At 38.7% G+C, this 14892-nt stretch overlaps 1 protein-coding gene across 1 annotated transcript in view; it reads left to right on the top strand.

Annotated features, from left to right (window-relative positions):
* DCHS2 (dachsous cadherin-related 2) overlaps positions 1-14892 on the top strand; it is a 353317-nt gene that overhangs the window by 293855 nt on the left and 44570 nt on the right. Inside the window, exon 13 of the mRNA XM_043972284.1 lies at positions 631-1488. Coding sequence (XP_043828219.1) covers positions 631-1488 — 858 coding nt within the window. The remainder of the gene's footprint in view (positions 1-630; positions 1489-14892) is intronic.

Raw genomic sequence — 14892 nt, 5'->3', positions numbered from 1 at the left:
GGAGATGGGCTAAGCTGCATTCAAATCTGTTTGACATTAAGCAAGGCCACTGAATCTCCCAGGGCCCCATGCTACTCTCTAAGACTATAATAAATGCAGATGGATTGCTAATGTATATCAGAGAAGTTTTCCATATCAAGAATTCTCTCCACCCATTTATCAGAAATCCAGACCAAGATGAAAGTTCTGCCTCCTTTTTTCCCTGACTTGTCCCCATGGTATTAGTCAAATTCGAAAACAAGGTAAGCATTATTTACTTCTTTTCGTTCTTCATTTCCTACCAAGGAGGACAAAGTATCATTTATTGCAGTAGTGAAGTTAAAATAAAGTTTACCAATGTGGAAACTAGACATTTCCTATGATGTTCATTTGTTGAAATAATAGTTCTATAATTTTGGGTGCATACTATCTCTACTCCCTATTGCTCAGATTTTCATTACGAATGGGGAAAAAGTCTACGAAAGCACTAGACTGTGGTATTTAAAATTAAGTGACCATAAATCATTTTGTAAGCAAGTGGATTATTAATGACTATTTTTTCTTTTGATTGGCAGGCTAGGAAAGCCATCTTCTCTTAAGATATTTGTCATTTGGTATACTCTCACCTTTTCATTCCTTTTGCTTTTATAGGAGGAAACAATGAGCAGCAGTTCACTATTGATACAACTTCCGGAGAGCTCTCCACAACTTGTAGCTTAGACAAGGAGCACATCAGTAATTTCACCCTCATTATTGAGGGGTATGATTTGGGTAACCCAAGTAGAAGCTCCATAACAGAGTTAAAAGTGACTGTCTTGGATGAGAATGACCACAGCCCTACCTTCCCTACATCCCACTACCAAGCCTGTGTGAAAGAAGACCTCGAAGTGGGTTCCGTAATCCTAGAGCTCTCTGCTGTGGATGAAGACAGTGGCCTAAATGGGCAGGTTGAATACTTCCTAACCAATGATGCTCTGGGTCTCTTTACCATTGACAGAATGACAGGTACATTGAGACTCACCCAAGGCCTTGACCGGGAGACAAGGTCCCAGTATGTGTTTAGGGCTGTGGCCAGTGACTGTAATGTCCAAAGTCCAAGGAGAACCATAGTTGATGTGACAGTGAATGTCGATGATGTCAATGACAACAGTCCTGTTTTTGGACAGAACCCTTTGGACGTCTTTGTCTCTTCACAAATGTCTGTGAACCAGACCATTGCCACACTAATTAGCTATGACTCAGACCTGGGGCTCAATGGAGTTGTGGTTTTTCATTTTGCTGAGACCCAGTCTATGTTTCATATTGATGAACACTCGGGAGAGGTTCGACTTCAAACACAGCTGTCCTCTGAACACTTCCCTGTCTGGCTGCAGGTAAAGGCTATGGATCAGGGGATCCCCACCAGGACAGCTGTTGGTCTTTTGGTCATCCACATGCAGGAAAAAGATGAAAGATTTTCCTTTAGTCAGCAATTATATACATCAACTGTAACTGAAAACTGTGAAACTGGTGAGTGTTTGGTCCTATTTTTTATGTGCTCTACATTTATTGACAAGCTGCTTAAATGCATTTGTTGCAAAAGTGGGTCAATCTTGTGGATTCATTGATCAGTTCTTACTTTCATTTACACTGGGGCTTGTTCTGTGAGTTTATTTCCAGCAAAGCATAAAGCAAAATGTCAGCCATTTTTCCCATTTTTATATAGAAAAAGAAACCTAGGTTGAAATAAATTAAAAATAGAAATATAAAATGTCAAGTTAGCTGTAGAAACTCACACAAATCTAGGGCACCTTTAACTTCCAGCTGTTTCTTGAATCTCAGAACCTGCAAGACAGGAATCAATGTATGCCTCAAAGCATTGCCACTAACACTTTTTACCACCGTGATAATGTTGAAAATACATTGCCCTACATGTATAAACTATATCAGCTTGCTTACCATCTTGGGGAGGGGGGTGGGGAAGGAAGGAGAGAGGAATAGAATTTGGAATCAAAATTTTTAAAAAATGTTTAAAAATTGTTTTAACATGTAATTGGGGGGGGAAATAAAATATACTTTTTAAAAAAGAAAAACATTGCCTTGCTTCAGGACTGCCATGTGGTAGAGTGGATAGAGAGCTTTCCTCAGAGTCAGAAAGATGTGGGTTTAAGTATATGCTCTGACACATACTGTCATGTGTCCCTGGGTAAGTCATTTCACCTCTTAGTCCCCCCTCCCCAAGTTACTCTCTAAGACTTTCAAGTTGCTAAACAGTTAAAGATAATTATTGATAAAAAAGGGATTTTCCTCCCCAGGAGTTCCCTGCACAAATGAAATACATATCAAGACCCCAGTCCACCCCCCCTTCAAAATCAAACAAAACCCTGCTGCCCTGTTTTCATATCAAAGATAAGACCAGGTGTCTTCAGCAAGCTTTCCTGCCTGGCTCTACTCAGCTCTAAGGCTTCCATTCTTTAGGTAATCTTGCATCTCTAAAAGCTAGTTTTTTTTTCTTTCCTTGAGGCAATCAGAGTTAAATGACTAGGCCAAGATAACATATATATTAAGTATCTAAGGTTGGATTTGAACTCAGGTCCTCCTGACTCCAGGGCTGTTATTGTATCCACTGTACCACCTAGATTCCACTAGTAACAGCTATCCTACTGTGGACCCAACTGGCCAGCTCCAGTTGGGCAATGCAGCTTTTTTTCCTTCCTTCCTTCCTTCCTTCCTTCCTTCCTTCCTTCCTTCCTTCCTTCCTTCCTTCCTTCCTTCCTTCCTTCCTTCCTTCCTTCCTTCCTTCCTTCCTTCCTTCCTTCCTTCCTTCCTTCCTTCCTTCCTTCCTTCCTTCCTTCCTTCCTTCCTTCCTTCCTTCCTATTCTTTCCCTCTTTCAGTATAGGGTAGCATAGCCTTACCTGCAGGCACTTTGCCCAAAGTAATACAAATTTATCTGCAGAAATCTCACAAGATTTCTTGAGGTTTACCTGTAAGATGTCTTCTAAGGACCACTCCTTAAACTTAAATAACTCAGGCCCTCATTGATTGGCTTCTTAATGGATCAGTGGCCTAAATAGCAATTGTATCTCTTTTGGTCAGAAACCCCTAGCTGCTCTCCCCCAAACCCCTTTAATCTATTTTTTATTATATAAAAGAGGTCTTTCTTTGCTTCCTTTCTTATCTAGCCTTAATCACTGAATGGGTGTTGCCTCAGACAAACTGAGGACTGTGAAAAACCTTAGCTTAAAAGACTCAGGTCTTCCACTGCATCCAGGGCCATTTCCAGTCCTCCTGATGAACTGGATCCAGATGGCTCAGGATGGGAGTGAGGCTGGTGACTTTGCAGAGCCCTCCCTCACTTAAATCCAGTTCACTGCAAGTCATAACGTCACCTCCCCAATGTCCTCTTCAAGAACGAAGGACAAACAGCAGCAACAACAACAAAAGCTAGTACAATGCCTTTTGCGTAAATGTTTCTTTAGTTGAATTGAATATTGCTTGTAAAGCCTAATTTTGAGTCTTCGTGTTCCAAATTTTTTTTTCTGCTTGGAATCACACACTTATCTTCTGCTTCTGATATTTTCTGATGTTTTTTGTACTGGCATTTGTGTTTCTCGGAAACCTTAGCATCTGTAGATTTCTGGCTAATAGTTCACTGGATGTCTGGATATCATCAAAGGCTGATACTTTTCAGGGCCTACTCTTCAAGTACTAAGCTCAGATAGACTTTAAGTTCTCTTAGTAACACTGATGTCTCTGGCATGTTCCATCCTTATCAACTTGTATGACATATTGGGAAAGCATGAAATTAAATAATTTGTATCTTTTTTCACTAGAGGCTTTCTCTTTAGTTATTAGTCAATTGAGCAAGCAAGCAAGCAAGAATTTAAGTGCTATGTGCTAGGGACTGTGTTAAGGGCTAGTAATACAATGTAACAAGACACACATTTATGTGGATGTATATGTATATGTGTGTTTAAATATACATACACATATATACATATATGTATGTGGATATGTGTGCATATATATACATATATGTGTATATATAAATATGAATGTGTATACACACACACATCCTATCCCACAAGGTTCCAGATACTTATACAAGATATCTTCCTGGGGAGTTGATGATGGCAGCCTTATGAGAATTTGGTTGAGGGTATAAGATCTTGTCACTTCACAAAATTTGGGGCACCAAGAGACTTGTCCAGAATCCCATGGTCAGTGTGTGGCAGAAGCAGTATTGGAAGCCAGCTCTTCCTGACTTTACCTCATCCAGGAATTTTGTTCTCAATCCTCTGATTATTGATGTTGCTATTATCATTTTTTCATCTTTCTCATCTTGATGTCTGATGGAGTTTGGGTAGAAATGATCCTAAGACAAGTTACTATTTTACTACTGTTACTATGTTTGATATCTCATATGCCGTTGCTCAGGTAGATAAAATAATTGATTTTTGTAATTGAGTGAAAGCTTTGGGATATGAGCTCCTCATCTATAGATGCAATTAAAACATTTTTCTTGTCTTTTTTTTTTGATAGGGTTCAGATAGACACAGTGTGAGAACAAGTCACTGTCCTAATATTCTTTTTTTAAATCGTTTGTTTTTTGCAGGGCAATGAGGGTTAAATGACTTGCCCAGGGTCACACAGCTAGTGAGTGTCAAGTGTCTGAGGTTGGATTTGAACTCAGGTCCTCCTGAATCAAGGGCCATCACTTTATCTACTGTGCTACCTGGCTGCCCCCTAATATTTTTTTTTTTGCGGGGCAATGGGGATTAAGTGACTTGCCCAGGGTCACACAACTAGTAAGTATCAAGTGTCTGAGGCCAAATTTGAACTCAGGTACTCCTGAATCCAGGGCTGGTGCTTTATCCACTGCACCACCTAGCCGCCCCCCACAATATTCTTTTAAGTTGAATATTCTGAAGACTCTTGTGCAGGTAGATAAAATGACTGCTTTTTGTGGCCAAGTAAGTGGATTGAGAAGACAGGTAGGCAATGAAATGGATAGAGTGCTGGGCCTAAAATTAGGAAGACTATTCTTCCCGAGATCAAATTTGTCCTCAGGCACTTACTAGCTGTGTGACCCTGGGCAAGTCACTTGACCCTGTTTGCCTTACTTCCTCATCTATAAAATGATCTGGAGAAGGAATTGGCAAACCACAGTATCTCTGCCAAGAGAACCCCAAATGGGGTCACAAATAATCAGACATGACTGAAATGATTGAACAACAAAAAAAGGATTGGGAGGTAGGTAAGGTCACCTTTTGTAGACTCACTGAAACCATCTTTCTGACAATTCCAGTAGCAGGCAGAACAACAGGAATCCTCACATGTACCTTGTCCTGTTCCCACATGTTTTTAATTTTTTTCTGCCAGGTGTCTGTTCTTTGAAAGTTTTTTATTCCATTTAATCTGGGGATTGTGAGTACTCAGTATGTGATATCTATAAATAACATTTTTAAATTTCACAAGTCAGTGTCATATAAGGGAAGATGTGGTGTGTCTCTAATGTGGCTCCATTTTCAATACAACTTTTTTGCTGAATTCTTAAAGACATTTTAGGGCTTGCATGTAGTATGGAGATTTACCGCCTGCTAGTTTATGAAGGGTAACTGGCTTCTGCTGTGTAATCCTAACAAATTTACCATGTCCTTAAAGGTATCCTGTGGATTCTACATTTTTTGCAACCTGAAGGGATATGTCATACAGGTGTTTTTTTTTTAAATCACTTTGCTGAATAATCTATATTGATCAATAGTCCATTCCACCTGAGCTCCTTAAGGACAACCTTTCTATAATTTCTGGTGGCAAGCAGTTGATCCCCCTCCATCCCTCCATCCAAATCTGAATAACAGATTTTATGATGCTTTAATACATATTATTTATTGGTTGAGTTCATGTGGTTGTAATCTTTTTTGTTCCACTCTTCAATCTCAGCAAATTCATAGTCTTTCTACAGAAGCTGTGTCTGTTTCCCCATTGGTTATCTTCAAACAGAGATTGGGGAGCAGCTTATTGGATATATTGTAGTGGCAGTACTTTTTCAAGAATAGGTGAGTATAGCTAGTTGCTAAATTCCCTTCTGACTCCAATTCTGTGGACAAAATAAGTTCTTGCTCTCATTACTCTTAAGTGTATAGCATTGCTATTAGGTATCTATGACTCACCTATATATGACAAGTCAGAACCCCTAACAGTAGATCATTACAAGAGTATCATTACTGCCATGTTTGATTTCACCTGATTTTCTATCACTCAGGCAATATCACAACCAATCTGTAGTCTGCCTGTTCTCCCCACTCACCATCCTCTTCTAGCTATCACAGTTGGGATTAATCAGTACAGTTAAGAGCAATTTGGTTGCAGATGAAATGTTAAGGATAGAAGACAGTTAAGACCAAATTACCTTCTTGCCTCTGGAGGTGGTCCCTTCAGTCTAAGATTAAGGCAGGGAAGTTGATGGATAATTGAAGCAAAAGCTCTCATTGCTGCTATCTGCTGCTTTTGACCTTTGACCCCAATGAGTACTGACCCCCCCCAGTCCACTTATTTTCAGATCTACTTAATTCCATTCAGTTTGATATTTCTCTTTTTTTCCTTTTACCCCCAAAGGAATAAAACACTCCCCAAATCCTTTTTATTAAATTTTACACGTAAGGAAACTTTGAAATAGTTCTGGAAGTGATACAAGCATATGGCATCCATAAATGTGAATGTAGGTATATATTACAAGGCATACAAAGCAGTGGCCTGGAATGTTTCCTTGAAGCATAAATATGACATATGCAAAGGGCATTAAAGTCTAAGTTGAGAGGTAAAAATTGGCTAAAAGCTGCAAATTATAGAGGAAAGAGAAAAATGAGAAATGAAGAAGAGTGATCGTTAAGAAGGCTATTGAATTTGATGGGATATAACTAACCTGCATCTGGGTTGACAGTATTTCCTAGAGCCCAGTGAAAGAGGGAGTGGTAAGCTTCATAAAATATTGACTGACATCGCAAACTGGCCAAAGCTGTGGTTGGCACATGAAACCAGAATTAGCTGCCAGATCTTATCACATAATTTTTATCAGACTTCTTTTTTTCCTTGAAAAATTTTTTTAGTTCCAAAAAGCTGGAGAACTGTTGATCATTTCTGGATATAGCATTGACCTTCAGTATATGCCAGAACTTTTTACTACCAGCATGATAGATCTCAAAAACACTTGTAGTTTTAAAATGTTGGCTGCCATTTTTTAAAAAGTCATTATCCTGACTAGGGGCCTCGGTTTGTTGGGGGTCGCTCAAAATTCATATCATACTTTTCAAATCACTTAGGAACAGTGATATCCCAGCTGACTTTCTGGATGAATGTGATTTCCCAGAATTCTTTTCTCTTACCTGAACTGCTTTTTGACTTCTACCTTTTGGGGAAAAAAATCACAAAAAAGTATGAAATGTGTGCAGATCTTCTATTTCACATCCATAGTGATCTACATGCATTTATAACCCTTGAGGTTGGATCCATCACCATTCCTAAATGCTTTAGGAATCAATGTGCTTTAAGTTAAGTATATTCAAGAAGATAAAATTATCAAGGGAACGGGACCTAAGTAAATATAGTGAAGGGAACGTCTTGCCAGAGCTGATCCAATTTAAAAAATCTCAGGAAACTGTGTTGTTTTGGGGGGTGGAGAGTTAGTCTTTGTATGTGTGTGTGTGTTTGTGTGTATGTGGGGGGGCGCAGTGAGGATTAAGTGACTTGCCCAGGGTCACATGACCAGTAAGTGTCAAGTGTTTGAGGCTGGATTTGAACTCAGGTCCTCCTGAATCCAGGGCCAGTGCTTTATCCACTGTGCCACATAGCTGCCCCCAAGAAGTTAGACTTGACCTGTGATTTCATGGGTATAGAGAACTCACAGTATGGAAACTCCCTTCACCAAAGCAGAGCAGCCACTGACTGATCAGTAACTCAGAGTCTGAGAGCCTGCCTGGGGCATTGGAAAGTTGAGATGCTTGGCTGGGCCCATGCCACTCGTATATAATGGAGATAGGTCTTGGACCCAAGGCTTCCTGACTTCAGAGCCAGCCTCCTACCACATTGCCTCCCATTTTGTTGGTTTGTTTCTTTTTTGAAGGTAGCTTTCAAGCCCAGGAAGTTGCAAGATAATTTTTTTAAAAAAAGTTTTCCATAGATGCTAGTGTAACCAAAAAAAAATAGACAAGCAACCAAGAGAACATTGGTACCAATTGTTCCATAAGCTTACTCTATCAATTTGATAAGATTAAGGAGAATAAGCTTTGTATAAACCAATGGATGGACGGTAGGACTTGGAGTCAGGAAGAGTTCAAATTCTGCCTCAGACACAACCTAGCTGGGTGATCCTGGGCAAATCACTTCACCACAGTTTCCTCATACATAAAATTGGAATAATAATAGTACCTACCTTATAGGGATGTTATAAGAATCAAATGAATTAGCATATGTAGAGAGCTTTACAAATCTTAAGGGGCTTAATAAGCATCATCAAAATCATTATTAAAAAGGCAGACTTTTGTGAATTACTCTTTACAATAGACCACATCTTCCATGCTGCATAGTTGACTGAGAGCTTTAGAGAATACATAATCTTGGGTTTATTGTTTATTGATTACATACCCATCCATTCACAAGCATTTGGTTAAGTAGGCCAAAACATAGCATTAAAAGTTTTTTGTTCTAACTACTTATGTCCTATGTGCATGTCAAGATGATAATAATAATGATGGTAATGATATTTTCATAGTCCTTTAAGGTTTGGAAACACTTTTAAACATACATTATCTCATTTTATATAACAATCCCATAATGTAAGAAATAAAATATCATTATTTCTACTTTACAGATAGAGAAACCAAGGCACCGAGCGAGACTGAGTGACTTGGTCAGGCATCACAAAACTTATAAATGTCTAAGGCAGAATTTGGATCAAGGTCATCTTGTTTCCAAGTACAGTATACTTAATGACTATGCCATGCTGCCTCTCACATTATAAAAGATTAATTGATACCCTCGAGATAACTATGCTTAATGAGTCAGTGATTACCAGCACCAAGTCAAGCATAAAACAGGGAGATGTGTGCTAGCCACTGTTCTGAAGAATGTTTTGTGCAGAATCCAAATGAGAGGAGAGAGTTTTCATAAAAGTGAAATTCTGTTTGGTATCAAATTCTCAGGCTGCACCATATGGAAAGCAATGAAACTTGTGGACTGGCCATCAGTTATCCTTTGCTCTCACTATATCACAGGCTTACCTCTATTTATAATATTTTTTCATTACAAAAATAGGCTTCATTTTCTCTATTTTCACTAATATTTCACCACCTGTCCTTTACTCTCAGGGCACTCCATGACTCAGAGGGTTCCCACATCAGAATTTATACGTTCTATCAATTCATTTCAAATCCAAAAGTATTCCACGGGCTGCCTGCAAAACTCCTAAGTATAGCTCCCAAAGCAGATTAAGATGTAATTGGGAAATGTTTAACAGAATAAATAAAAATGCAATGCAACATAAATAATATGGATTTATGATTTTCACATTTGTGGCACAAATGTTTCTATTTATGTTTGACACCAGAGTTCCAGATGTTCTTGTTTTTGGTAAGTCAATCAATAAACATTTATTAATTGCATATTAAGTCCCAGGTACTATAATAAGTGTTGGGTATACAAATGCAAATTAAAAGAAAGATGGGCCCTGCCTTCATGAAGCTTATATCTTAATGGGGAAGAAAACACATAAAAGAAAAGTGAAAAGGGGTGGAAGGGGTGCAGAGATGATACCTTACTAAGGGCATGATGGAAAAGCCTGCTGAGAAATGAAGAGATGGCTGGTCTGGGTACTCTCCTTAAATGGACGTTCAGAGGGAAGGCCCCCAGGAGGTAGAGGGAAGTGCCAAGGTATAAATTCTAGATCTAAAGTTATCTTCCAGGAAAAGGAGGGTTATATATTACACTGTACTTGTTCCAGAATATTACAGAGACTCCTCTGTGCAATCCATGGCCTCTCCAAGTAAGATCAGTCTTCTGGTCCACATAAGAAAAAAACCCAGAGTAGATGAAGAATGCTTATTGCCAAGATTATGACATGTAGTTGGATAGAAAGTCCATTGAGTCAGTCCATTATCCATATATATTTGGGGCAGGAAGTTCAAATGAACAATGGGCTTATCTTACCATTGTATAGAAGGAGGACAGACTAGATTGGGGAAATTCCTCAGCACCTTTGATGACCCCAAACCCAAATTCCTCCCTACCACAAAAGCAGACCTTTTTAATACAAATATTCCCTTGATAATTCTTTATGACTACAAATAATCAAATGCTATAATCTGAGAAGGTTCTCCAAGGGACAAGGACAGCACCATATGCACAAAAATGGTTCGTAATGATATGCAGCAGGTAGGCTAAAGGTCACTTTTTTTTTTTTAATTTTTTTTTTAGTGAGGCAATTGGGGTTAAGTGACTTGCCCAGGGTCACACAGCTAGTAAGTATTAAGTGTCTGAGGCCGGATTTGAACTCAGGTCTCCTGACTCCAGGGCCGGTGCTCAATCCACTGTGCCACCTAGCTGCCCCTAAAGGTCACTTTTAAGGACACAGATGGACAGAAAAGGAGATGGGTTCCTTCTTGACCAAGATGGTCAGTGAATGTGTTAAATTAATATCCATGAGAAAAGCCTCCAGTGAAATGGATAGGGACTTTATAGAGGACATGGAGAAGTAAAGGAACAAAAATCTCAGAAATGGAGAAGGTATAGATGAGTTGTCTTCCGTACTGGAAGGGGCAGGGGTCTCCATATCAGTGAGATCATAGAGTCACAGAAGTAAAGGAATCAGAGAACTAGCAAAAGCCCCCAAAAGTTAAGAATTGCTTAATATAGCTTTACTAGAAAGCAGTTAGGATCGCTAGGTAGTACAGTAGATAGAGCCCTGGGCCTGGACAGGAAGACTCATATCCCTGATTTCAAATCTGGCCTCAGACACTTACTAGTTGTGTGACTCTGTGCAAGTTACTCAACCTCATTTGCCTCAGTTTCCTCATCTGTAAAATGAGATGGAGAAGGAAATGGCAAATTACTCCAGTGCCTCTGCCAAGAAAACCCCAAATGGGGTCATGAAGAGTTGGACACAATTGAAAAAAACCATGACTGAACAACAAGAAAATAGTTGGATCCATTGATGAAACATTTTGCATAGCAATGTTTTCATCCATTTATGTGTTAAATCTCACACCTTACATCAGTGTTACTGAAAGTAATTTGCCCATAGAACACTTTTGGATTTGAAATAAGTAGATAAAACATATAAATTCTGATGTGGGAAACCTGTGAGTCATGGAGTACCCTGGGGATAAGGAGAGTCAGGGAAATATTGGAGAAAATAGAGAAATTTAAGTCTGTTTTTGTACTGAAGTGTCACAAATTGTCACAAGTATAAGTGGGCCTGTCATATAGTGGGAGTGAAGTATAACTGATGGTCTGTCTACAAGTCTCCTTGTATACCCATTTACCATTGTATGGTATCCGCATAATGTTTAGAGATCTAGAAAAAAGGTTCCTAGGTAGGAGCTCCCTGGGGAGTATTGGTGGGAGAACATGGAGAAGAATTACCCAGCATGGGTAGGCATGGCTTGGTTTTGATGGGAAAAATTAGAAAGAGAACCCATATTGATGAGATAAAAATATCAATGTCAAAAGGAAATATTATGAATATTGGCATTTTCCCATGAAAACCCTATTAACATTATGCAGAGTATCAAGGCTTTAAGGAACTTAACTTCAAATGTCCTCCCCCCCCCCAAGGTGTTAGAGACAAAATTAAGTGTTAAAATGAAGGAACAATAGCATTTCTGCCTTAAAACTCCTCTTTAAACTGAGGTCTGGAACAGTAATTTGTTTATAGAGACAATCAACTCCAGGAAAAGACAGTCAATCGAGTTACGAGGATTGTAAATCAGCGTGAGATATATGAGTGATGGCCTAGTATCCATTTCATATGGAGGGGAAACTTAACCAAGTACAGTGGAAAGATCACTGGCTCTAAAGTTAGAGGACTTGCATTAAAATTTTGTCTCTGATACTTAATTACCAATGTGACCTTGGAAAGTCATGTGACCTCTCTAGACCTCAGTTTCCTCATTTGTAAAATGGAAAGAATGGGACTTAATGTCTTCTGAGGTTCCTTCCAGCACAAGATCTATATCTTTATAGTACACTTAGGTGTTAATGACCAACCATTTTATTGTCCATGACTTTGTCTGTTATATAACATACATACCAAACCAACTTTTGTTGATTCCTTTTTTTTTTTCAATCTAGTTACTTTGCTTTTCCTATAGACTACTGAATGTTGAGGGTAAAAAAGGTCAACCAGAGGGTCGAACAAACCATGGGGGTCTACAGGTGTCCCTTTACATGCTGCCCTCGGAACAAGTGAAAGGCTACAAAATATGTCTTTACAAGTTACCTTGATCATCGATTTCGTCTGATCATTTTTTGGACAGAATAGGGAACTCTTAGTGAAAAAGTTTCCTCTTTTAATATAGGTCAACAACTGCTCTTTAGCTTACGGTCTGAGTTGTGTCCTTAAATATCCCTCAAAATGTCCATGAACATTTGATCTATCTTTGTCCTTTGAAAGACTATATAAACCAGAGCTATTTAGAGTTAGGTCTTACAGAGAGGGCCTTAGAGGTAATCTAACCCACTTCTCTCTTTTCACAGTTGAGGAGATTGAAAGACAGAGATGTTAAGTGACGTGTCCAATTTAGCACAGATGGCATTAGAAGCCAGGTGTTCCAGATTCCAGGTCTCCTGGATACCAATCCCCTAGTCTCTCCACTTCCACCCCATTGTCCAAAATTGTATTACAGTGTGGAGACACATGAGGGCACTCTAATCAGTAAAATCTGTTCAGTAAAATAAATGAAATAGATATTAAAATTGGAGGGGGGGGATTATTTGGGACCATTTTCAGACAAATACGTATAACTTTTGTTAAATGGGTTAACCATATAACCTTTGGTCATTTCCATCACCCTTGTTCTCTAGGGTGTTTCAAAGCATATCATAGAGTAGTAGTAGTCATCTTTGTCCTCTCTGCACCATTTTATTCTGGCAGAACATAGTTATTTAAAGATACCTGAAAATAAAGTTTGCTGTGATACAGTGAAGGGCTTTTGTTAATTCAAAACACAGTCATTGAACCCAGTTTGTCAATGGGGAAGGCCTAATATGTACCTTAACATAATTAGATAATCTCTTGCTCACTCAAATGGAATAATCTTGATTCCAAATATAAGAAATGAATGAATGAACATAGTTTCCAATATGTCCATTTCCTTATAACTATAGATCCTGAAATATCAGTGGCTTATCCACTGAAAATTTAATAGTCTTTGGCTGGAGCACAGTCTTTAGTTAATCACATTCCTGTGTTAGAAGGCCAAATATTAGCTCAAGACCCATGCAATGTAATTTAGAATTACGACTCTATTTGAATTAAAATTCTTAGTTATGGGTACTCACCAGCTCAGTGTTTAGGACAGCAAACTCCCAGAAAAGGAGACAAATGTCCTCACCAAATTGTTGGCATCTGATATGTCTTTTCATTAGCCCAGTAAATAATGTTTCTGTTGAGTCCAAATGACCAAAATATATATGATACAGTACCTTGGCAATTGCCAACATATTCTTTACTTTGACTTAGAAAGAGTATTTTAGCATTGAGATTTTTACAAGATGAAAGTTTTCAACCCTTTCATTGTCTTTCTTTCCCCATAGGGATAATATTTAATTCTTTTTTAAGAGCCACATATCGGTATGGTGGAAAGGAATTGAACCTTGTAGCCAAAATAATTCTTTTCTGAGTCTTCTCACTGTGAAATACTTTAGGCAACATACCGTAGTGTTTACCGATCTTTGTCCACGATATGGAGTTACTAGATCAGATGACTTTGAGTTTCCTTTTTAGGTCTGGGAGAGTATAACCCTAATTTGTCTTCTTGTTTAATATTACAGGAAGTATAGTAGATTCTCACTTATCCATATGTCAATATTTTCTCTTGCTTCCCAGCATACCTTAGGGCTATCATTTTTCAATTTGGTATATGCCCCAAATCCATCCTCTCTTCTCTTCTTAAGGCAGACTATATTATAATCTCTGTTGACATCTTTTATCATCAGTCAGACATATAATAAAATTTTGTTTGATATAATATATGGACTCTATATTATGTATATACATGTATATATTTATGAAGGTACACACACACACACACACACACACACAGATATGTTAAATACCCTAAAATAAAACAAACCCTTTCTTATTTGGCCAGATTTGAGAAAGAGAGAGAGATGGAGTGTAGGTCTAGACCTATGATTTTATTGATGTAGGGAACACTAGAAATTCCACAGAAACCCCCTTATTGATGCAAATTGTTTACCCTTCTATAATTTACAGTCCTAGAGAGTAGCTGAAAAAATAAATGACTTACTTCGTGGTTATACAGCTAGTATGTGTCTGAGGCAGTGAGGCATACTGGGGGAGAGACAGGAAGCAGTGAGTGCCAGATGGGTCACACTACCACCACCACCACCATGAGTGCCATCTCCTCCTTGGATCCTGATAGAGACAATCTGGAACCCCGAATCCAAGAGCCTTGGGAATAGCAATGTTCCCCAGGCCACTGGAATTACTTCCAGACATAATTGAGGAGAAAAATCACTTGTGGAGAAGAGGCCCACCTTCCTTATCACCACCATCCACAATTTCTGTCCATCAATACTAAACACAGGAAACTTAGGAGTGGCAATACAACAACCCCCCGACCCCAAAGACCACTAGTCCTATAGCTGGTTCAACCTTCACAGCTGTCATCTGGGAATGGTGATGTTCAAGAGAA

Source organism: Dromiciops gliroides, chromosome 6 (assembly GCF_019393635.1).
Source record: "Dromiciops gliroides isolate mDroGli1 chromosome 6, mDroGli1.pri, whole genome shotgun sequence".
Taxonomy (NCBI): domain Eukaryota; kingdom Metazoa; phylum Chordata; class Mammalia; order Microbiotheria; family Microbiotheriidae; genus Dromiciops; species Dromiciops gliroides.
Note: the sequence above shows the minus strand (reverse complement) of the source record. Positions and strands in the feature narration are given on the sequence as shown.